We start from the raw sequence: 25,923 nt of genomic DNA, 5'->3' as shown, positions 1-25,923 counted from the left end.
AGGGTTGGAAGGGACCTCAGGAGATCATCTAGTCCAACCCCCTGCTCAAAGCAGGAGCAATCTCCAAATCCCTAAATGGCCCCCTCAAGGATTGAACTCACAACCCTGGGTTTAGCAGGCCAATGCTCAAATCACTATAGACACTGCTGTTTGTTTTGTCAACATAACTGGCTTCCACCAGTATCCCAAAATGCCTGCCATGACTGCTTATGTTTGTTTAAAACCTGCTGTCTCAATATTTCATTATGTGACCTCTAGTTTTTGTATTATGTCAGTGGTTCTCAAACTTTTGCACTGGGGAAGCCTTTCACTTAGCAGGCCTCTGAGCGTGACCCCCCTTATGAATTAAAAACAGTTTTTTATATATTTAACACCATTATAAATGTTGGAGGCAAAGCAGGGTTTGGGGTGGAGGCTGACAGCTCGTGACCCTCATGTAATAAATTTGTGACCCCCTGAGGGGTCCCGACCCCCAGTTTGAGAAGCCCTGTATTATGTGACATGCTAAACAACATTCCCCTATTCCCTTTCTCCACCCCATTCATTCTCCACCCTCTATTATACTCCCGCCTTAGGTGTCTCTTTTCTAGACTAAGGGCTAGGTCAGTCTTAGTGCTGTTTGGTAGGGGTTCCGCTTGCCCGGCTTGTGAGTCAATATTTGAATTATTAAAGCTTTTTCCTCCTAGAAGACACAGGACACAATCGGAAAGGACTACTGCCTGGAAGGTGTTTGCAGGATAACCCCTGGGCCGTATAGTCTACAGCACCAACCACCACACGTAATTCTGCACCATTACTGCAGTTTCACTGCTTCTCTTTTTAAAACAAATTGTAAATAGCAGTGGCCAGCAAAGTAGTATATTTTATTGGGCCAAGGTCTGTTGGTGAAAGAGACAAGTTTTCAAGCTCTTCTTTCGCCGTTAGATGTTGGGCTAATAAAAAATCTGACCTCACCCTCCTTTTCTCTCTCACATCCTGGGACCAACACGGCTACACCACCACTGCCAATATCATTGGATTGTCTCATTTTCAGCAGAGTGTCTCCACTCGAGTTTAATTCACACAGGGAGTCTTTTTGGGTGTGCTCTAATTGGCTGAACATCTGAAAATGGATAGACACCGTCACTGCTTTCCCGAGAGAAACAAGCATTTGGGCCAGTAAAACAGGCATTACAAATCAAATCTTTTATTGAGTTTCTGCTCCTTTAGCATGTGGCACACAGGGAATTAAGATCCAAAGTCTGGTGAGAAGTTAGGTATTTGTGCTTCACTGAACAACGGCTCCCTCTCACCCAGCAAAGACATACACACAAAAGTCTAGAACATTCAGATCAGTCAATCATAATGCACAGTATAGACTAATGTATGGTATAACATTTAGGGAAAATGAGGCTGAGCTGGAACTTGTGATTGCTCGCTCAGGTGCTTGCTAACCTGAGTCACCATCCCTGTACATTGGTGATTGGAGAGGAAGGGGATGGCTGCCCAAAATTGTTTAATATCAGTGAAACAAACACTAATGTATTTAGCAATTTAGAGAACAGATGTCCAAGATGAAAAGTCTCAGAAAGTCTATTTGCTGATAAATACCAGTGAAAAACATGGAACTGAGATGTGGTAACATTTTCTAGATCTTGCAGCCAATGGCATTAGTGACCATTCATTATTCACAACATAAACCCAGGTAAAAGTCTGAGATTTTAGACACTTTTCTTAATAAATAGCTGCTTACAACTGACAGAAAATTTAAAGTAGGGCTGTCAATTAGTTAAATCAAGAGATTAACGCAAAACAAATTAACTACATTAAAAAACTTGTAATTAATCGCAGTTTTAATCACACTGTTAAATTGGTATCTATTGTTTAAATTTATTATAAATATTTTGGATTTTTTCCACATTTTCAAATATATTGATATCAATTACAATATAGAATACAAAGTGTACAGAGCTCATTTTATATTATATTACTAATATTTGCCATGTAAAATGAAACAATAGTATTTTTCAGTTCACCCCATACAAGTACTGTAGTGTAATCTTTAGTGAAAGTGCAACTTACAAATACAGAAATTTATTTTACATAACTGCTCTCAAAAACAAAATAATGTATAACTTCAGGGTCTACAAGTCCACCCAGTCCTACTTCTTGTTCAGCCAATCGCTAAAACAAACAAGCTCATTTACATTTACAGGAGATATTGTAAATAAGAAGCAAGCAGCATTGTCACCAGAAAGTGAGAAGAGGGATTCGCATGGCACTGTTGTAGCTAGCATTGCAAGATATTTATGTGCCCGATATGCTACACGTTTGTATACCTGTTTGTGCTTCATCACCATTCCAGAGGACATGCTTCCATGCTGAATTTCAATTGATATTCTAGTATTGTTTAACAGTGCAATTAAAATTGCAATTATTCACAACTTTTTTTTAAAACTCATGATGAATTGTGATTTTTTTAAAATTGTTTGACAGCCCTAGTTTAAAAGCTTATTTTTTTTTTAAAAAAATTTAACACCCCTCCCTTGTTTATATATTTTGTGCTCCTCTGTATTCTCTCACGCTGTACTACTAGGGCTATTTATAAAATAAAGATCTAGTGTTCATGCAAGACTTTCACCTGCTCCTATAACCCATTTCCCACCTCACATCAGAACCCTGCTTGTGTCAATACAGTCCTCTTCACTCCACATCAGACAAGTCATGTCACAGAGGAATGAGCAGCAGGTGCAGACAGGATGACAACTGTTCATGCAAATAGCCCTAGGGAGAATACATATACAGAAAATAAATCATTTTCCCTGAGGAATCAACAAATCTTTAATACGTCACAGAGGGAAGTTTGGGGTACACACGGCACGAACTTTGAAAAGCTCATGAACATTTCTACATGAATAAGAAACCTGTAAACATGTGGCTGAATTCAGATTGATCACAATAATAAAGAACTGGTCACATGAAGTCTAATCAAGGCTTCTATTTATACAGTTCCAATCAGAGGCAGAAAATGCAGCCGCATGCTTCTCCCCGTGCCTCTTCCCTGGGGTATATCATTGGTGTTCAGAGAGGTTGAGAAGGTCTCTGCTACTGATCCAGCATTTTACAGGTTATTTTACAGACCAGCCTTCCAGCTCATGTTTTGTTCCATCTTCTTCCTCTGACAGCAGATCCATAAAATGAAAGCCACAAACATCACCTTGGGAGACGTAATAAACCAAGACAAATTTGACCACAAAGCGTTTCTTCTGCCTTTACCTACATTGGAACAACCAGGCCTGGAGTGCTTCGCTGGTGTCACTCAGCAATAAGTTGTTCAGACTGTGTAGGACAAGAGCAAAAGAACTTTGTTTAGTCCCATTCTAGTCCACTGCTTCGGTGGCTCATGGTGTGGGAAGTGGCTTAGGAGATGGACACGAGCCTTGGCTGTCGAAGCTTGCTGCTCGGCCTTGCCACTGATGGAGGAGAAAAGCAGCATGTTATTCTCCCCACATTTCCATGTCAAAACCATTGTCTTACTTCCCACAGTCTCATCTGCTGCAGAATTGGGTTTAGCTTATGATTGTCTGCTTCTATCATTTGATCATTAACACCTCATTGGTGGCAGCTATGCCTGCCTGACACCACCTATGGGGGGTTGCCAGTGCATTTTATTACTTTTGTAATCCTGAACCCCGGTGCCAAGACTGAGCATCAGATAAATCATGTTCATGCACCTTAGCTGGAGAAAATTTGCCCTCTCATTGTTTCCCATTTTAGCATGCAACTTTTTTTTTAATATTGAACAATAGCAAAGTTAATTAAATCATTGCAGTAAAGAGAGATGATGAGACTCCACAGGACCCAGTGCCAGAGCCGTTTTTCAAATTGAAAATCAGATCAGACTGGGGATGGATGGATAGGTTAGTATGTCGTAAACACTTCATTGTCAGGGACTTCAGACCATAAATTATTAGCAATTTGTCTTGGAGCTTTCAGTGTATTTTAAAACCAATATCACTCAAGTTTTTGAGGTCTTGCCAGTCTCTTTCTCTCTCATTTTATTGAATGCAAATGACAAACTACATGCATCTCCCAAAGGCTTCAGGGAACATAGTATTTCACATTGCACCTGCTTCTGGCTCCTGTTGCAGCGCTGTCCACTCCAAACCAATTCTCTCCTCTCCTGAGCCAGCAAAAATCTTTGCGTGTAAGTATTAGTGCTCAAAGTGCATGAAGTTCACATAACAGACAAAATTCACCAGTTGATTTGCACCAAATCACTGCAAATGAATAAATCCAGGCAAAAGTCACACTACTGACTGGCTTTGCCACAGGGTTTCTCTGTTCCAGTCCAAACAAGCAACAAGAATGTTACACTGTTTAGGAGGACCAATGCTCTCGACTCTCACCCATGCACGTGAATCACTCTGTGCCATGGAAAGCATGCACAAGACAGGACCCTGAGGAATTAACCTGCCCTGTAGGATCTGAGAGGTGCAGTTACTCACTTCAACTCTCAGAATAATTGTGATAAGTTCCAGAGGAATTGCTCCCCTGACCCAGTATAAACCTTGCAAGTGGCTGGGTTTACTGTCACAGAGAAACAAATGTGGTTCAATGCCTGGCTGTGGATCTCATGTCCACATGATGTCATTGCAACTTTGGCCCCTGACTGGCTAGCAATTCATTCCTTGCAAAGTGTGTGGGAAATGCCATGAGAAGTGTGTATGGGTGGAGAATTCGGATTCAGTTTCATTGAACACCTACTTTGCACAGGTATAAATGGTGCTCAGTGGTGCAGAGCCATGGCCAATCAGGCCTTGCACCCATCACTTGGTACCCTGGAGACACTGTCCCTTCCATGTGCAGTTCTCTCCCATACTCTGCTATGCCGACAGCTCAGGATGGCAGATCAGAGCTATGGAATCCCTTTGTGTAGGATGGCTGGCTCCAAAGATCCTGTTTAAGACACCATCTGAACACACTCACTGGCCTGCAAGAGTTCATTCATTCTTTCCCTGTTTTTCTCTTCAGAAAATAAATGCTTGCTTTGGCCCAGGCCCATCAGTGAGAAGAATGAGTCAGTCATGGGGAAAGGGCATGGTGGTGGGAACATGACAGTGACCAACCAGAGAGAGAAATGCTTAAAAATCCTGCTTCCATGTAAGGGTCATTAACACTAAAAACCAGAGGGCTGCATGGGGGGGATTTTCTCAGGACTCTCCATGTGCTCTGCAATGGGCACAGTCCAACTGCCTGAGTGGATCGGATGTGCTAACACACAGCTATGTCTGGCTGGATTGTGAGGTCTCCAGTCAGTAGTGAGCAGGTCACAGGGAAAGGTGCAGGGCCAGCACTTTCATTTAGGCGACTTAGGCAGTCACCTAGGGCGCCAGCATTATGGGGGGGTGGCATTTTGTCGGGGGGCGGCAGGCGGCTCCGGTGGAGCTGCCGCAGTCGTACCTGCGGACGGTCCGCTGGTCCCGCAGCTCCAGTGGACCTGCCGCAGGCATTTCTGCGGACGGTCTGCTGGTCCCGCGGATCTGGTGGACCTGCCGCAGGCAGCTCCAGCTCCTCCTCCTGCGGCAGCTCCACCAGAGCCGTGAGACCCACGCACGGGGCGGCAAAATGGCCCGGCGCCTAGGGCACCAGAAACCCTGGCGCCGGTCCTGGGAAGGTGTGCTGGTCGTTGCCCATCTTGGCTCAGCTCTGCCTTTTCAGGGTACACTCAACACTCAGATTAATGTAAAGCTAGCGTTATGCCAGCAGCAGACGACCTGCTTTCATGACTTATCTGTACAAATACTCATTCTAGGGAGGCAGGGGCAGAATTGAGGGGTTAAGGGTTGGCATTTACTCCCTCTCCTCAAAGAGATCAGACATTTTTCATTTCCAAAGCAACCCACCATACAGCACGGTGGGTATTTAATTAAAAGTCAGCAGAAAGTACTGCGTTAAGAACCAAGAATTGTGTCTCAGACATAGGGTACCTTCAGGTAAAGTCATTCTGCCGCTGCCAGGCTGTTCACGACAACCTAAAGCTCCAGAGGAACACACGACGCAGATGTAATCTCAATGGTAGAATTACCTCCAAAAAAGATGGGCCATCAGAAATTACTCCAGAAATAAGCTCTTGGTAGAGTTTAGGATGTGCCATTGCAGCATTTCTCCTGCTTTTACAATGATAATGTTATCTATTCTTAACAGTGAAGGAAGCTCTAGTGAGACCAGGGTCAAGTGACCTATGCGTCTTGAGAAATCTCAGGATATTTTCCCTTCTCTTAATTAGTGAAGTGAGTCATTCTTTCTGTAACAGCAGCCAGGGAAGTGTCAGTTCTTGGAAGGCCAGATGGACTCAAAGGACTAGAGGAGACTGGCTTTGCATATCTTTAAAGATGAGCAGTTGTCCTTCATTATGGACTTGATCCTGCTCCCGGTGAAGTTAAATTATTTCTCCAGAAAAAAAAAAGTTTTAAAACAAATAAATGCCCAAGTGCTGAATGTCAAAACTGCCTTGTAACATTGGAGATGCACTGGAGACAAGAAAAAACTTTCTTCTTTCCTCTGTAACAGAGACAAATCTCCACTTTTCACTGTTGCCTTTAATGTTCATAAAAATACTCTGATTTTTAAAAATCTCTTCCTATAAACATGGCATCTAAAGATCCTGACTGATGTCAGGAAGTATTTTGAGGGGGACAGCAAGGCATAAGAAAGGAATTGGAATGGCTGAAGCACACCTAGTACTGCAAGGGGAAACTCATCAGATGCTGAACTGTCCTGGCAGAAATGGATCAGCGTGTTGGTTCTTTAGCCATGTGCTGATGATAGTAGGAAGCGTGCGTTAGGTACTGATTAGTGCAAGGCACTGGAAAGCAGGATTACTGGGTTCCATGACCAGCTCTGTTGAAGTTGATGTGTGAATGTGGACAAGACCCTTAATCAGTCTGTGCTCATCCAGAGAAAGGGGTATAACACTTCCTTACCAATAGGGGCCTGTAATTAATGACTTGAAAGTGCCTTGAGATCCTTCAATGAATGTCACCAGAGACGTGCAAGCTTCTCACTTACTGGCAGCAAAACAAGAGTGAACAGAGCTGTGGCTATTGATAATGGTTCATTGCAGATCATCTCCATGAAAGAGGGAAAGGGAGAGGCTCATGCACACTCAGGCCTGATTCACCATTCTACTACTCCAGTGCAATTCCTGCAGGGAGCCATCTGTGTAAGACTGATGCAATGGCTGAGGGAACCAGGCCATACGGCACACAGGTTCCTCTCGTTGAATAGTCAGGAAATACCAACGGAAAGGCCGTAGGCCCTGGGAAGAGGACTCCAGGATTTACACTACCCTGGAAGAGTTTCCCTGAGAAGCCATAGAGCAATTTTGTGTCTGGAACAGACACCAGCAGCTGGAACTGTACAGGGATGGGCAGCAGCAGCCTTGGAGGAGAGGAAACCTGGAGGAGGGACTAATTCATTTAATTAAAGGAAGAGTCCTTCCTGGTAAGGAAAGTCTCTTTTTCTGATTATTTATTTGAGGCCTGTGATCTTATTCTAAGTCCAAAGTGTGACTGGAGCACCTTTTAGACAGATTTCTGCCCCTCCCCTAAAATAGGGCACTAGTTGAGTGCAGATTAGAGAATGTATAACAATTAGCAAGGCAGTCTACATTGCCCAGAAGAAAGTGACCTCTTCAGTTTGCACATGGGCAGTCAAATTGGGAAAGGAAGATGAAACGGGCAAGAACTTTATCTGAGAGGAGGAGAGGAAAAACATACAGAACGGAACGGCATAAATAACTTCAAATTCACCCTGGTTGACACAATTTTCTGTTTTGCAATTCAGATCACTTTAAAAAAAGAATTCAAATTGGTTTCCTTGCTTTTGACTTAAAATCCAGGTCTGAATTTAGAAAGGAACTGTCACATGACAGATTGTTCCATTTCTTTCTAAAGTTGTTGATATTCCTCATCGTTAGAGGGAACACATCTGGGGGACGGAGAGAAGAGTATCCAGAACTTGCATATTCTAATGGAAGCTTCTTAATAGTGACATTTCCCCAAATAATCTGGTCATTACTGTTCCCCACAATAATGCAAAGTAAGCTCACCCAACGAGGGCAGGAGGGGGAAGACAGCAGCTGCTTTATTGTGACAATTTACACTGCCTAAATGTTTTCACCAAATGATCTTATGACACAGGTGACACTTATCAAGTACACTGCATAGTGACATCTCAGACAAGTGCCTCCGTCTTGAGAAGTGTGACCAGAGATCTGAGTCATCAGCTTTGCTAAGACTGTACATTATGAGAACCGAGTCGATCAGCTCCCTTGTTGGAAAGCTCAGCTGCCCACACAAGAGCTGAAAAGGCACACTTGCTGGCAAGCTCTGGGAACAGGGTACCCGCCAGTTATAGGAAAAACCTTTCATTTGCCACCCACCTTGTTTTCTGTGAATTGACGTATCCGAACATGACAGTGGGTGATGCCCAACACCACACAACAGTCCATTAAGGAGTGGGAGGAGGGGGATGTGCAGGGATGAAGCAGCTAAGGATAACAACTTCCCACCAAAATTCATCAAGACACTTTCTAGAGTTTAACATCCTTACCCCTGTGTTTTACACAAGGATCGTGTCCTGACCTCCCGAGAATCCTCGGTAGGAAAGTGATTGGTGGATCCAGCAGGGGGGCACTAGAGCTATTTTTATGCTCAGAGGAAGATTAAATCAAAGACACCTTGACCCTAAACTCTCTTACAAGACTGTCTACATTTACTGTAATAGAAAAACCATTTCCCCAGTAACTGCGGCTTGGGACTCTGGTAGGTTTTTCGTTGTGTTTTGTTACTTGGTTTTTAGATGCGCTCCTGTATAAAAGAGTTGCACACAGGCGAGCTAAAAAATAAAAGGGACCATTTGCTTGCTGGCTGTGTGCAGTGGGTTGTGGCAAGAATACAGGACTCAATGATGCTGGGCTTTTGTAATTGTCCCCTTGATCTGCCCAGCATTAGGGTGAAATGATGTATTTGATTTTTGTTTTCAACATTTGGGTGGCCCAGCAGTGGATTTTGATTTCCATTTTAAGTGGGTTTCAATTTTCCTTGTTTGTTACCAGAAATGTTATAGGAACTGAGCCTTGAAACTGCAACCTGGCCGAGTCTTAAATGGAATAAAATCATGCAAACTACCAAATGGAGAAATGATTCTATCCTCCTGCATCAGACATGACAGCTGGAACCAGGTGCTGTGCGGCTGCTACTGAGACTGCAGAGGTTAAGCCTCCTGGCTAATGGATCACTGAATACTGCATATTTATCCTTAAACTTAGGAGCCACTAAATCCCAGCCCAGCAGACAGGAATAACTCCTATGTTCCTGCCAGAGGGGCTGCGAGACATACTGCAGTTTTAGTCTGAGTGGTACATTTCACAGCACAGCTCACCACCCAAAGTCACTGCTATTGTCAAAAAAATTCCATATCAGAGATGACTCTGGGTATGATTCTAGTCTGACTTGCACCAGTTTTACACTACTGACTTCATAGAGGTCACTCTTGATTTACAAGATTCTAAAGCATCTTGGTGATAGGAGACCAGGTTTCAATGGACACACACTAGTTCAGGCCACTGCTGTGATCCATGGGGCCCAGCATCTGGCCTCCAGCAGAGCTCAACCTCTGACACTTCAGAGGACAGCAAAATACTCCTTATATCACACCTAGCCATTGGGCAATGCTGCATAAGAGGGAAATGTTGTTCTGGCCCAGCCGGGGATATTATCGTCTTTATTGTTTTAGATGGCATAACTATGGATGGTGGCTTTGTCTATCATCACTCAAGTGCCATTGATGTGCCTGGCACTGTGCAGGTGGGCAACTGCACCTCTGCCCCCAGGGATTTACCATCCAAATTAGACATATATCAAAGGAGACCAGGAGGCTGCATGAGGAAGGAGAGGAAATGGAGAACAACGGAAAGAGAAACCTTGTGGATGGTCAGGAAGTTGTCCAACCTTTTAAAGTCCAGTCACCATACTGAGTGATACAAAGATGCAGTGAAATGCTCTCTGAAGATGTTTGGAGCACTTGCTCTGTTTACTCTTGGAAAGGCTTGAGGATGAGTCAACAAAAATCTTTTAGGGGCACAAATTAAGAGTAGAAACGTGGTATGCCTGGGCTATTTATTCTGGATCCCAGCAGTGTTCCCTTTCCCTGTCTGTTCTCTCTCAGATATAAAAAGAAAACCAAGCTGATCTGTAAATTCCATCTCTTTCCACTCCTGCTTGCCAGCCCAAGGAACTATTTCAAGCCAGAGCAGAGATCCTAGTTCTCTGGGGTCCACCTCCAGCAAAAAGCTCCACTCAGCCCATCTCAGAAACTCCCCAAGTGAGAGTAGAAGCTTTTTGCAATCCTTGCACCAGCTCAGCCATGCGTGGCACACGCAGTCAAAGGAAGTAAGTGACTTCACTCACCTCTTTGAAGGATTTCTTCACCTCCACTAATGGGTGCCAGTGTGCGATGGGTTTGCGAGGGTATGCCAACATCTCGTTCCAGTGGTCTCGGCCCAGTCCCTCAGCATTGATCCCCACACGGCAACCTCCAATGATCTCATTATGACCAACTCTGAAAGGCAATGGGAAAGTGGCGTCATTATCTTGACTAGAAAGGGCATGTGCACATTGCCTATACAGCCACACTGCCTACAAGTACTGGAAATTCCCTATGGACTGCCAAGACAATATCTTATTGTCTTTTGCAACATGTGTGCGGCTCCCAGCACAATGGGGCCCTGACTGCAACTGGGCCTCTGGGAGCTACCAAAATATAAACAACAGTCATGCTGATGGTTTTATCCAAGCACAGGCCTTTTGGGATTCTGTATGTGGGCTGACCTCCAGACTAGGTCAATAGACAGGATCCCAATGGACACGTGTTCTGATAACTGAGACATGAGAATAGGTGCTTGGGGCTCACTAATAAACGGATCCCTCAGACACTGACCACTCCACTTTGGGGGAAGCGGTTTGCCTTCTAACAGGGATGATGGCTCAGATGAAATACACTCAACACTCTGCAGCTATGGGGCATATTGTACTCATTCAAGAAGAAAATGACTGAAAAGCCAAGGATCAGGTTTATTGTACTCATGTTTCTAGCAACATAATTATCCAGAGCATTAAATATACATGACAGTTTGCAAGGCATTGTTATGGGACGCATGTTGACACAAACCGGTGATGTAATCCAAGCAGCAATACCAAGGCGATTTGGAAGGGAGCAGGAAAACCATGCCAAATGGGATTTTCCCTTCTTTCTGCTCTCCAGAAACTCCCACCTACCTATCATAATCCATGACGGAGATAAGAAGGCTAACTTGATCCATGTTCTCTGGGGGAATGTCGAAGATTATCGCCTCATTGTAGGTAGGATTAAGAGTGTTTTTCTTAATGGTGGTTTTCTTCTTTTTCAGCCTCCGCCCATCACAAAGCAGAGACACCTTGACATACGGATCTGAGGAAGAGTGGAAGGGAAAAACCTACTGCTTATGGAGGATCATTTTGTCCTATAGGAGGTAAATACAATGCATAACACCACCTCTATGGGATGTTTATAAGAGGCCATTCCATGCAGCTAATTTATTTTAAAAAACTCCACCCTTTCCTTCTAAGTGCAAATATTCCAATTCCTGTCTCACAGGACTAGCTCAGGGCTCAGTAACATGAGTGAGCAGCAAACTAAGATTAAACAAGGGAGGTTATTTTTTGCTGCAAAAAGAAAATGTATTTAAACCCATGTTCTATACAATGCAGGAATAGCATGAACAAGAACCCCACTTGAATTTCCCTTGTAGCAATAATTATTAGACATTTGACCTGACAGAAATCTACCCACGGTGACCAAGGGGACGAGGGGCCTCAAAAGAACTGCTCTCTTCACCAATTCACCACTGGGAAATGAATGTGTAATAACTCAGCTCAAATGGGTCATCAGCAGGGTTTGAAACCAGGATCTTCATCACCAAACTAAAGCCTTCTACCCCTTTAACTAAAGGAGTACTCCATGAAGCTGGTAGAAGTAGTAGACTATTATCTTGTAGTGGACCAACTAATAGAATGGGACCCAACATACATTTTGCCAATGAGTTACATATGATATGTAGCAGCCATGACTCATTTCTCTGCAACAATAAGACAGTTCAACTGCCATCTGTATCAGTTCAGAATAACTTATCTCTGTCTCTTAAGGAAAATTTTTCAGGTAGCAGAATCTTTCCTTGTACTTTTTCCCCATTAAGTTTCATCCTTGATACATCAGTGTCCAAGTTACCTCAGGAAGGTGCCATGTGCCTACCATAGACTCCTTGCTGTATTTCAAAGTGGAGGGAATGTTCCACAGAACAGGCTTGCCATGTGCCAGTTTTCACCTTCATCCCACTGCTTTCAATCCCTGTTTACTTTTTTGTCATTTTACATTGTCAGCCCTTTGGTGAAACAACCGGGTCTTCTTACGAGTTTGTACAGCTCCTACCACAATGGAGCTGAACTGAATCTGCAAATGCATCTGACAATACAGCAACCCCAAAACATTTCCTGAAGCAAAACGACAACTTCAGCACTTGTAGAACAGAGTAAAATGTAACACAGCCACCGTGAAGAGCAAAATATGGAGTGGAACTTAACTTACAGAGATCTTTTGCTGCCATAGCTATGAGTGCCACTATGATGAGGGTGTGTGTGAGAGAGACAGAGACAGAGAGACACCCGTATTCAGCATACAGTAATTAGATAAAGCAAAATGCCTTTGTATCTTACCCAAAAATGTCCTATTTCTAGGACCATCCTCTAGGAAAGTTTCCATAACTTGCACATACAAGTTTATTGTCTAAGTGACATGTCTGCATGTTGAGGAAATAACTGGCCATCACATCAGGGGCCTGATAGCAAGAAGCAGCATTTAAAAGCCCTTTTTCTTGGTGCGAAATGTCAGGAAGGAAAAAGAGGAGGTAGAGCAGCTGTACCTCACTTGGTTCACCGATGGCTGGTTTTGGCAGAGTGCCTCTAAGTTATGAGCACAGCTTGGTGGCTATGTAGACTGCTGGGGAAATCTCAGTGCATTTTGAAGTTCCAGTAAACAAACACCATGTTATTGCAGAGCTACAAAGCCACCTTCCATCTGAAACTGGGATTCTCAGACATTTTACACTGCTGCAAGTTCCATTTGAGCAGATCTGAGTCTGGTCAGAGATCTCTTCAGTTAGTATTACTGTTTATTAAAAGGTTTGTCAGAAGAATTCAGGTTCTTCCGTAGACCTCCAGGTAAGAAACTTAGCTGGCTTTCATGTTAAACACTAGTGTTTGTGCATGGTGAATTCCCAGGCAAAATTTTGGTTTTTGGAATAGGAACGCACAAAAACCTTGCTAGGTGATTAAACTCTCTCACACTGGAGCATTAGGGCAGTGCGTGTAGTGGAATTCCCAGTCACATGCCCAGGGCTGGCTCCAGGCCCCAGCGCGCCAAGCGCGTGCTTGGGGCGGCATGCTGCGGGGGCGCTCTGCCGGTTGCCGAGAGGGCGGCAGGCAGCTCTGGTGGACCTCCCGCAGGCGTGCCTGCGGAGGGTCTGCTTGTCCCGCAGCTCCAGTGGAGCATCCGCAGGCACGCCTGCAGGAGGTCCACGGGAGCTGCGGGACCGGCGAGCAGCAGAGCGCTCCCCGCGGCGTGCCACTGTGCTTGGGGTGGCGAAATGGCAAGAGCCGGCCCTGCACATGCCTGTGCTCATCACAGGTCAAATTATTCAGGCAAAATGGCTAGATTCTGGCAGCAAGTGGCTAGCAGAAATTTCCCTTCATGGAGGGGAATGTCCTTGCTGGCATAAAGCGGCTGGAGCCAGTGCCTGCATCATTCCCCAGCACCCAGTATCCCAGGAGTGCAGAGAGAAGCTGGAGAGACGTGTCCGAGCTCCAATCCGCCAGTACGCACTGTTGTAACTGGTGATGCAGCATGGCATGCCCAGCAGAGAATTAGGAACCGTAACTGCCTCCTCACTTCCCTGGGCCAAGTGGAGCGTGGCTCCGGAGAGGGTCGTGCACCCCTGTCACTCTCCTGGGGATGGCTTTCCAAGTTAATTTCATTGTCTAAAGCTTTGTGAGTACAGCTCCATATATCTGTGCGCACACAAAGACCCCACACCGTTTGTCAGGGCACCTCAGCAACACCACAGACGAGCACAGCATCAAAGCCAGCAAGCTGCCAGGTGGGGGAAATAAAAGGGAATGACACTAACTCTTTGAGCAAATGCACACGTACCTGAGTAGCCAGTAATATCCATAGCTTTAAGATTCCTGCATTTAATGACTGTTAAGGTGAGGCGACCTGCAGTTGGCAAATAACAAAGGGAAAACATGATCTCTCCCAGGTCCACGCTTTCCTTTAATAAAAGAGAAGACAGCATTAGACGTGTGTAAGAACCAGCGAAGCACCAAGGTCTGTTCTTTGCATTTTCTGACTCTTTTATCTTTCTTTCCTTTTATACTCTGCAGAACTGCTTCACTTCTCTCTCACCCCAGAAACCCACTTCTGGGGAATGCATTTTGAATGCTAGCGGTCCACCTGAATTAGATACCATGGACTAAAAAGCCTCCTGTTTTCCTGAGTTAATATCTGTTGGGGAAGTCAGCCCTGTTTAAAAATCCTAGTTTTGCAAATATTCTTTGATCAACTGAGGTTTCTTATGAAAAAGAAACCAGTCAGCTTCCTGCGCAAATTGCAACATATCCCAAGTTTCTCTATCTCACCAATATGTAAGGGGCAAGGCAGATACCATGATTCCAACAATGCTTCAGTACACAGGCCTCTTTGGCTAGTGGGCAGAGACTTAGGAAGTTAAGCCTTTGCCCAGGATTCAGACTTTCTTCAACTGAACCAGCTTGCCTCCCTCATTCTGTTTTACTAACTGATAAAAAGGGGTCAAGATTCTCCCCACCCCCCTACCACCACTGCTTAGACCCATACACTGGTTTTATTTTTAGTTTCTCAACGAGTCAACTCAGCTTATTGTGGTAAATACCTGCCTGGACGTTGCTTTTCCACAGCCATTTGAATGAGGTTCACTAGACTTCCTCTAGGTGGCGATGGAACCCCTCCCTTTCTTCAGAGACATCCTTACACATCTGCCCTGCCAACTTAATTAAATCATTTATGGAGTGTAATGAGCCAGGACCCCCACATTTGGGAGGGGCGGTGGATGTACAGAGGTAACACTATCAGCTCAGCCTCACTGTTCTTCATGAATCCTTGCAAATTGGATTGTATTTAAGTCAGCGGCTCCGAAATCTCATTTTAAACAGATGCTATATCTTTTCTGACTCCAGCCACTGTAGCCCCACGCTAAGCACCTGACATGAAGGGGCAGCCATTATACAGCCATTAAAAATCTCAGGCCAGGCCAACTTGTATTCTAACTGAGCTGAGATGCTGCCTAGCACCCTAGGCCGCAGCCTCAGACCCTATCCATACGCTGCATTACAGTACCACCTGGAGGGCCCAATCAAGATTAGGGCCCCATTGTGCTGCCCATGAATCTAGTCAGAACAGCACTTTCCCCACAGAGTTTTCAGTCTAAACAAACAAGATGAACACAGAATGGGAGAGGAAGTGATTTGCCCAAGGTCACCCAGCAGCTCGGTGGCAAAGCTGAGAACAAAACCCAGGTCTTCTGATGCCTCATCCAGTACCCTCACTACACAGATGGGGAGATGCCCGTCACCGTGACAGTGACCCTTGACACTGCTTATCCTGGGCAGGACTGCTGCACATTATGCTGTTTGTCAATCTCATTAACTGATGTGAAGCTGCACTGTGGACAGCGTGGAAAAAAGCACAGACTACAGGCCATTACGAATATGCTTCACATACCATCCTCTGGATATGACGCAAGGTGATTTTCATTTGCCTTCCTGATTCTGTTTCACTGGCCTGGAATATCATCTTGCCCTAGCACTGTATCATTTGGAGAACTTCTTTGGGGTGTCATGAGCAAACTTGCTATTAGCTGGGACATTGTTCCTCACAGAGCCACGGAACTGCCCCCGTATCAGTGTGGTGGTGGTTCCCAAAGAACACCACTACTCCTTGCTCAGCAAGGTGCCAGCAGCTGCACATCACAGCATTACACTTAGCTTGGGTTTGATGAATGAGCGTATCAGGCTGCCTAATGCACAGTATTTCTACAATGGAGCCCAATTCCCAGCAGAGGGTTTTACCAGAATAGTTCATTCTAATCAACTCTTGCAATCATGCTGCATTATTCATGGCTGCTAGTGGAAAGACTATCCATTTGCAGATAGTGCTTCTAAAGGACCTCAGGGAAGGGCTGCCAATGTGACAATCATCATTCAATCACAGATTTTCCCTGGGTTCTCTTCCATTTACTGGACTCTGCTCATTCCCTACATCTAAACACCAAGACACCCAAATCTTGCTACCTGTATGCTCATGAAACAGGATGTGAACAGGTTCACAGGCTACTTCCAGCTAACCCTCACCTGCACAGACAGAGAGCTCATTAGTTGCTATAGGTATGGATGGGGTAAATGAGGTTTCTCAGCAAATACAAGGAATGGGGACTCAGAACTGAGCAAAGAGCCTGACAAGCTCTCATCTCTGAGTATTTAGCTTTTTCCCACTTTGCCTTTAAATTCCAACCTAACCTTCCTCTGCTGAGGAAATTGCCAGGCAGTAAATCTGCCAGTTGGCTCACCTTGTCTATCTGCTCTTTTGTAAAGGGGCAAAATATGTTTTGGCCTCTTTTTTATCCCAACTAGAGAGGCTTTATGTGATTGGAGAGTAGTCGCCCTGGCAACTCCAGACAGCATGGCAAAGTGTACTTCTGAAGAAGATTTGAGGGCGGGAGGGAGAGAGAGAGAAAAAGAGAGAGAGAGAAAGATGTCCATATGTTGGGCGTGAAGAGGAGCATGCACTTGATCAACAGCCTAATGCTTCTAATTTAATTTCTGAAGAGCACTGTGTTTGGAACTTCCAGATTGTAATTAGCTTTTCAAAGGCTTTTGCTCCTTAGTAATGATGATGGGGGAGCTGGCTCAGAATAGAGGCAGAAGGAAGCCTGCTGTCTTGGCTCCTTTCAGGAGCAGCACTGACTTGTTGGTAGAGTTGAAAAGAGCTCAGTTATCTTGGGAGGAGCAGTATAGAACTGGCAGAATGGCGACATCTCTCTTCTAGTGGCTGGGCCACTAGAGGGCAACAGTTTACTACTGCTACCACTTAAACACTCCTTACAGGGTTAGACTCCAGGAGCTCAATCTATTTAGCATAACAAAGAGGAGGTTAATGGCTGCCTTGATTATGGTCTATAAGTATCTACATGGGGAACAAATATTTAATAATGGGCTCTTCAATCTCGCAGACAGATTCAGTCTGGAAGTAAGGCATGTGTTTCCCACAGTGCAAATAATTATGCATGGAACAATTTACCAAGGGTTGTGGTGGATTCTCCATCACAGGCAATTTTAAAATCCAGAGTGGGTATTTTTCTGAGAGCTCTGCTCTCAGAAGGATTGTGGGGCAGGTCTCTGGCCTGTGCGATACGGGGGAGTCAGACAGATGGTCAATGGTCCATGCTGGCCTTGGACTCTGAATGGAGCTGCTTCTCTAGCTGAAGCAGTGAGAAGTCTGGTGCAGCTCTGAAGTTCCTGGTTTCCATCCCTGCTGACAATCCATGCCAGGGGAGGAAGGCAATATGATACGAAGAGGATTCTGGTGGCTGAAAAATAGAGTTGCAACAATGACATGTGTTGGGTCCGATAGAGAATTAGAGACATTTCTGGATCCACTACATCCATCTTTATTGTACAGTAATGTGTGAAACTGGAGCATACTAAATAACTCACAACTGAGGAGATGCTTTGCAAATTAAGAGACCCAGGGAGCTGATGCAGACCTCCAAACGTTATTCTTTCCAGCCTGGCTTACTCTGCCAAAAGCATGCATTCTTTCCTTAGCATTGCAGGGGTTTGCTGATGGGCCACCTGCCCCTATGTATCAAGCTAAGCATCAGCAGTGGGGAAGCTGGCTACAAACAGAGCTACTGGGATGTGTTCGTCAGACACTCAGACTCATTTGTAACCTCACCTAACCAATGCTTCTTTCGAGAAGAGGCTTGAGCCAGCAGAGCTAAACAAGGCAGAAGAACATGTACCAGAGCCATTGCCTCCTATGACACCAGTATCCCCAAGAGTTGGAGCCTGGCATTCAGAGGAGGCAGAGGCTGCAAGTCCACATCCAAACCATAAAACAATATAGTATAAGTAAATCACCAAATCTGCAGAGGCTAGTTTAAAAGCGAGTGTGGACCCAACAGCCAGCCTCACATATTCGTAGTTCCTAGATGTAACTGAGACAGCAAGCACATCTGCTTCCCCGTTAGTACAATAGGAACCCATCTCCCAGGGATGCTGTGAGGCTTAATAAAGTTATTGTCTGCAAAGTGCTGAGAAACCATGGTGTGAGGGGTGCGCTAAAAAGGAAATTGCTGTTCTGAGTATTTCCATTGGCTTTTGGAATGCTGCTCTGGGCCAACAAACCTGGAAAGCTTTTCCTCGGGCTGACCTTCCCCTAGACTGTGAGCTCCTTGAAGCAGGGACCATGTCTGGAGTGTTTGGAAAGTGTCTAACACCTAGGAGGTACATCCCTGAGTAATAAAGCAAGGCCCCAAATAGCTTGCATATCCCCAAGGTACAGACTGACAAGAGTCTCCAAGGATTGATTATGCCAAACTTTGAAGTTTGGCTTCCAGAAACTGCATCTATTCCTCTTCCTTTGGATGGATGCATCCTAAGACATCACTAACTTAAAATCCTCTTGTCCCTAAAGACTATATACAAGGGAAAGCCACAGCCTGAGTTTTTCCTCTTCTGAATGGGGTGGTTGCTTTCTTCTCGGGGTTGCAGTGTTTGTGGCGTCCTTCCATTGTATGTATCTGAGCTGAAGAAGTTTGTTTTTCACTCTCAAGAGCAGTGGTATGTCATGAGAGAACAGCATGCATGGGCATAGAGGTGTCTTATGTGAGACTATAATAAACTGACTTTGATGCCCAAGACAGGGCGATGACTCCTCCAGATCCAAAGGGAGTGAACAGACCCAGCCAAAGTGATGCTTTCACCTCAGTTTGATGGAGTTGATGCAGGTAGAGATTTCTGAGATTCTGTGCAGCTTTCCTGTTCCCTTTAAGCACATGCAGGACTAGATTCTGGCACCTTCACTCATACTGTGTAGCCCCTGACTCCACAAGATGCATTATTGATCTTAGGGGTACCTTCAGCCCTGGGTATCATGAGCAGCCTTTAGCTGTGAAGAGAGTACAGGACACAGGTAAACACCTTTCAGTCCATTCAGGAAAACATATTACTTTATTTTGAGAATATTTGCAACCTTCAGCCTCTCAGTTGAGCAGTTTGGAGGAGCTTGTTGTGAGACACAGAAAAGTGCATTTGTGGGCAACAGTCACAGGAGGGGATTATTAGAAATGATGTCAAAGCCAAAGGATGTTGGCTACTCCATGCTTGGATTCTAAAAACAGTCTATAAATTACTGCTGATGTCCTTTCTCAACAGCACTGCATGCTGCACAGTTCACACTAATCCTGTGAGCAACAGGATTTCACCACTGTATGTGAATGTTTAGGGTTAATAAATGCCTACAGAATTTGAATTTACTGTCTCCGTTACATTGTTTCTTTGCAGTACTTGTGGAAACACCTGATGCAAGACTGGATATTTTCTGGAAGAGATGTGAAAATGAAAGGCCCTTTATTTTTGGCCTTTGTTGGCACATGAATTCCTAGTTTACAGGGTTTGCTTCAGAGAGCACAAACTGTCCAATACATGGTATCTGTTAAGACTCCCCCAAAAGCCCATTTCCTTCTTCCAGGGGGGAAGGGAGGCATTGACTGCAGGCCCAGAACAGCATGCAAAGAATGAACAGAATGAGAGGAATGTTTTTCTGAACACCTGGAGGCCTTCCTTGGAAAAGTCACTTTGATTGAGCATTTGAGATTGCACCAAACCCCCGATCCTCACAGAGGGCAAAATTCACTCTGTGCTGAGGGCCAGCACCAGGCTTCCGCACTGCTTCTTAGGTGGTTAGTCAGTATTTGGCTGTCCCTCAATGCCAGCATACATTTCACCCTGGAGAAAGTGCCCTGCACAACCAGCTTCTCTTCTTCTTGCACAGTTTCTGTAACACCATCTTTCTCCATGTCCTGATTTGGATCTTCATACGGAAGAGACGAGATTTTCTGCATCTGGATAGAAGGTAACCTGCAACCTCTCTTCTCAATCATGTAGAATGAGTTATTGGAAGGGTAGCATTTACGCAGCCTCAATTGGATAGCTCACATTAACCAGAGCAACTCACTTTAATTTATCTAATTCCGTGTGCTAACAGCAAGTTGCAATTAAAGCTGACTTAATACTGCGCTTTTTCAGACAAAAATCAGACACATTAATGTGCGCCTTCACATTAACACCTTTCATATCACTGGAAAAGCTGGCACTGTTTGTGGTAAGAGTCTAAATGAGACAAATTGATAGCGTCGTATTGAATTGCAAATTGTGAAAGCATCAGTTTCTCATTCACTCAGAATTTGGTGCTAGGATGCTGGCCTTGATGGCTCACTGCCCCTATCAATACCTGCTCAGTGAGACCTAACACCCTGGGGGGAAGGGAGCAGGCTTGGAAAGAATTAATCGGGTCTGATGATCTTATTTCTGAAGAAGCAAAGTGAAACTAAAGAGGAATTATTTCTGTTTCCATACATACAGACAGACACACTTTCCTTAGGACGCTGAAAATCTTCTCCTTTGTTGTAGAAAGGTCCATCCCTGCCTCTCACTTTCCCTGTAAGAAAACTATGGTTACTTACCATCTTGTAACTGTTATTCTTCGAGATGTGTTGCTCATGTCTATTCCAATAGGTGTGCACACACCACACACATAATCATCAGAAGGTTTTACTGTAGTGGCATAGGTGCCAACTCCATGGGTGGTCCGGGGCTGGAGCACCCCCAGAGAAAAATTAGTGGATGGTAACCAAGTTCCCCTCACCCCACCTCCTCCCCCCCGAGCACACTGCATCTCCACTCCTCCACCTACCTCCCAGCGCTTCCCCCAGACCACCACCAAACAGCTGTTTGGTGGCATGCTGGGAGTGGGGGAGGAGGTGGGGCTGGGGATTTGGGGAGGCGTTGGAATGGGGGCATGGCAGGGGTGGGGCCGCATAGATGCCTTCATGGCAGTGTATATAGGACACTGCTGACCCGCCGCCTGCTCAGTTCCTTCTTGCTGGAATACTCTGACAGAGGGGAGATGGGCAGGATTTGGAATGGATATGAGCAACACATCTCAAACAGCAACAGTTACAAGATGGTAAGTAACCATTTTTTCTTTGAGTGTTTGCTCATGTCTATTCCAATAGGTGACTCCCAAGCAGTTTCCACGGAGAAGAGGTCGGAGTTCACCGAGGTGCTGATTGCAGGACTGCCCTGCCAAAGACTCCATCGTTCCTCGCTTGTTGGGTGATGGCATAGCGCGACGTGAAGGTGTGGATGGAAGACCATGTTGCTGCCTTGCTTATGTCCTGAATAGAGACTTGTACAAGGAATGCGGCAGAAGAAGCCTGCACTCTTATAGAGTGTGCCATCAATGCTGGGGCTGGAATTTTAGCATGTTCTGATGCAGGACGTGATCCATGATGAGATGCACTGGAACAGTATGGGAAGCCCTTTCATCCTTTCGGCGATTGCAATAAAGAGTTGTGGTGACTTACGAAATGGCTTTGTGGGTTCAGTGTAGAAGACTAGGGCACACCTGACCTCTAGAGAATGGATCACTTACTCTCTGTTGCTGGCAAGAGGTTTAGGAAAGAATACCGGTAGAAATAGTCCTGGTTTACATGAAAGTGTGAGACTGCCTTGGGTAGGAACGCTGGGTGAGGGTGTAGCTGCACCTTGTGTTTATAAAAAAACATGTAGGGGGGCTCGGATATCAGTGCTCTGAGTTCAGAGACCCTTCTGGCCAAGGTTATGGCCATGAGAAAAACCACCTTCCAGGACAGGTAGGATAGAGGGCAGTTCGCCATAGGCTCAAAGGCGACCCCCCATAAGTCTAAAGAGAACAGGTTGAGATCCCACTGGGGAACGGGCTGCTGCAACTGCAGATAAAGCCTACCCAAGCCCTTGAGAAACCGACTAAAAATGGGATGTCCAAAGACCAAACTAACCACCATGCTTGGATGGAAGGCTGAGATGGCAGCCAGGTGCACCTTAACACATGATTTCGCCAACCCCTGTTGTTTCAGGTACAGAAGATAGTCTAGCACAAGGGGAATAGGGGCTTGCTGCAGGGAGGTACCTTTCTGTAGGGACCAAATGAAGAAACCTTTCCACTTCACCAGTACGTTGTGCAAGTGGAGGGCTTCTTGCTCCCCAACAGAACTTCCCTAACAGAGTCTGAACACTGCAGTTCAAATGGGTTCAGCTAGGGAGTTTCTATGCCAGGAAGTTGAGGGACTCCAGACTGGGGTGCTCTAATTGATCGTGGTCTGGCGTGATGAGGTCTGGGAGCACAGGAAGGGCTACCAGCTTGTCTACTGATACTGTATGTTCAGCAATGTGGGGAACCAGTGCACCACTGCGGGCCTGTGAGCTATGAGGGTCACTGAAGCCCTGTCCTGCTGGACCTTGAGGAGGACCTTGTGTAGGAGAGGGAAGGGCACGAATGCCTAGAACAGGTGACCGATCCTCAGGAGGTGAAAGCCGTCTGCTATGGAGCCGTGGCTGTGGTTCTGAAAAGAGCAGAACACCTGGCACTTTCTGTTGCTCCACGTGGCAAACAGGTCCAGGTGGGGATAGCCTCACCTTTGGGGGATGGAAAGAGCATTCCCCGTGTTCAATCACTTGGGGTGGAGAACGTGAGTGGATGTTACCAGGCAACAACAGAACTTCATCCACCCTCCAAGTGGCTGTCCTTTGGCCCATTTTTATCCATTGTCATTTTAATTATGCCCCCGATGATCATAAAGGGCCATCAAGTTTCCAGTAGGTTGTTGAGCTGTAAGGAGCCTAAGCAGGTCCAGCTGGAGCTGCCTTAGAGAAGATGCTGCTCTGGGGGGCTTGGTTTTTTATTTAAAAAATAAATGCTAACAGGGTGAAGGAGCTTCTTTAATTCCCAAAGGCAGGGAATGCAGAGACAAAAGCCTCATCTCTTCCCCAGACTCTCCCATATATATGTGTGGGAGGGTATTTAAAGAGTGGTCATGGAGTAATCTGGCAAACAGGAGCTCAAACATGAAGCACTTCAGCCCTTAGTTTTCAGTTTTATGGATGTCAAGGCCAATTACTGATAACTCTGGTAATTTTCCTCATGTAGCTCTAGGCTCCTTGCCTTTATGTTGTACCATATTGTACATTCATCACCAGGGAATCAACCTTATATAACACTGTACCAGACCTTCCCAGAAGGCAGAACTAGCTACTGGAATGGGGCTTGAGTCAGTCTAACAAAAGAGAAGAAATAGGTTCAGATGCCACTCCAGGTAAGAGAACTGATGGAACATATCAAGACTTGTGTTGGTACAAGACATTTTGAGTAAAACTAAAATACAAAAATCAATGTGGCACACATTAAATGGATTAAAAACTGAACAGACATATAAATACATTTTGAGACCTATGGGGAATCATTATTACATGGGTATGTTTTAGCAGGATCTCTCAGGGATTGGATCTCGGCCCTACACTATTTAACACTGATAACAATGACCTGGAAGAAAACAAAAAACACGCTTTGAAAGTTTGCAGATGGCAAAGACTGAGGATGTTGAAAATAACAAAAAGGTGAAGTCACTGATACAGAATGATCCGCATTGCTTGGGAAACTGACCAAAAGCAAACTATATGCATTTCAATACAGCCGAATGTAAAGCCATACCTCACAGAACAAAGAATGCAGACCATACTTACAGGATGGATGACTATCCTGGGAAGCAGGGACTGAAAGAGACTAAGGCTCATGGTGGATAATCAGCTGAACATGAGCTTCCAGTGCAATACTGTGGCTAAAAGGTCTAAGGTGATTCTTGGATGTATAAATAGTGGAATACTGAGTAAGAAAAGGGAGGCTATATTCTCTCTGTATTTGGCACTGGTGCGATCATTACTGGAATGCTGTGTTCAGCTGTGATAGCCACAATTCAAGACAAATGTTGAAAAATTGCAGAGTTCAAGAGAGCCTACAAGACTACAGTAGGGTTGGAAAGCATGCCTGATAGTGAAAGGAGCTCACCAGGTTAAGGGGGACTGGAACACTGTCTACAGGTATCTACATGGATAGCAGACATTTGAGAATAGAGGGTTCCTTAATGTAGTAGATGAAGGTATCACAAGATCCAGTGGATGGAGACTGAAGCTAAACAAATTCAGACTGGAAATATGGTGCAAATGTTTACCAGTAAAAGTAATTAACCATTGGAACAATGTACCAAGGGTTGTGGTGGATTCACTATCACTGGAAGTCTGTATACCAAGATGAGATGGTTTTCTAACAGATCTGCTCCCATCAGGGAAGTCCTCTGGCCTGTGTTATACAAGTGGACACACTTGGTATCACATTGGCCCCTTTGAGTGAGGGCTCAGAACAGACAGTGAGAAGAACCCAGTCGAATGAAGAGAAGGCACACAATCCCCCCCAACAGTGTGATGGGCAGGATTCACTCCAATGCAAGCCCACTGCAGCGTGGGGGAAACGCTGATCTGTGACATGGGCCCAGAGCACTCAGAAGCCACTTGTTGTTGAATGTGAATTAATTCATTAACAGGATGAAGAGTTGAATTCAGAATGGACATTACCCTAGAAGGCTCTTTCAAAACAATTTGGTTTTGGCGCAGTGATGGGGGTGGCAGAACTCCAGGCAAAGGCTCCAAGCAAAGAATTTTGCCTTGGTTTAGAAAGTACTCAAGAGTCTGCAGTATGTGTACGAGTCAGACAAACCTTGCAACCTGACAGCCTGACATTCTAACAATCTGCATCCAGCCAGCCATTTGCCTGGAACAAAAACAAACCTTTTTTTTAATAAAAGCTAATTTCTAAACTCAAATATTTTTTGTTCCACGATCAAGGTCTGAAGTGAGGGACACAGCTCTAATTGGTGTACGTTAAATGTTTTATTCTGGAAGAAAAGATAACATTGAAGGAGAAATTAGTTGATCATTAACCTGACAGAATTTGGTTGAATGAATGATAAAACTGATACACCCAGGAGTTTCACTAAGCTAGCCTATTATTCTCCCCCCACCTCTATAATTTTGCAGTGAAATGGCACTATATTATTATGCCTGGCATAATGGAATGTGTATCAATGTGCCCCAGCCATGTATTTCCCCCTTCTAATTCTGAATATTTTGAACAGACATAAAAAGTAGCCTGACTCCTATCCTACAGCTCCGAGCCACAGCTCAGGTTAACCCCTCTCTGCCTCCCAAGCAATACGCAAGTCCCTTCACAGTGCAACACTTACTTCTCTTCGTTACAACCAGTGCACTTGTCTTTTCCTTTGATGCTGCTTATACAGAAATGAAATGACATGTAATGCCCAATGACCACCATTAGGAAAATTATATGCTGTACAGTCAAGCTACGCCAGCTACTACTATATCTTCCCTTGCCAAGCATGTGACATTTGTTTCCTGTGCTCCAGGAATACAGAGCAGAGACAGGAAAAGACAATACAGAATGTGGGCACTTCAACTTAGGGAGCTGATTGCATCCCAGAAGTTTGGATTTGTGGCTGTCTAAAGTGATAAACAAGGCAGAGCTCCTACCTAATTGTTTCACTCCATTGGCGTAGCCAGTAGGGTGACCAGACAGCAAGTG

General features: G+C 45.0%; 1 protein-coding gene across 2 annotated transcripts in view; it reads right to left on the bottom strand.

Annotated features, from left to right (window-relative positions):
• Positions 1 to 2,530: 2,530 nt before the first annotated feature.
• Positions 2,531 to 25,923, bottom strand: part of SYT6 (synaptotagmin 6) — a 92,778-nt gene continuing 69,385 nt past the window's right edge. For both annotated transcript variants that reach the window (XM_075064811.1, XM_032766623.2), the window contains exons 4-7: positions 14,287 to 14,407; positions 11,322 to 11,493; positions 10,455 to 10,605; positions 2,531 to 3,452 (exon numbers count right to left, since the gene is read on the bottom strand). In XM_075064811.1, the coding sequence (XP_074920912.1) occupies positions 3,381 to 3,452; positions 10,455 to 10,605; positions 11,322 to 11,493; positions 14,287 to 14,407 (516 nt within the window). In that variant the 3' untranslated portion in view covers positions 2,531 to 3,380. The remainder of the gene's footprint in view (positions 3,453 to 10,454; positions 10,606 to 11,321; positions 11,494 to 14,286; positions 14,408 to 25,923) is intronic.

Source organism: Chelonoidis abingdonii, chromosome 4, assembly GCF_003597395.2.
Source record: "Chelonoidis abingdonii isolate Lonesome George chromosome 4, CheloAbing_2.0, whole genome shotgun sequence".
Classification (NCBI taxonomy): Eukaryota; Metazoa; Chordata; order Testudines; family Testudinidae; genus Chelonoidis; species Chelonoidis abingdonii.
Note: the sequence above shows the minus strand (reverse complement) of the source record. Positions and strands in the feature narration are given on the sequence as shown.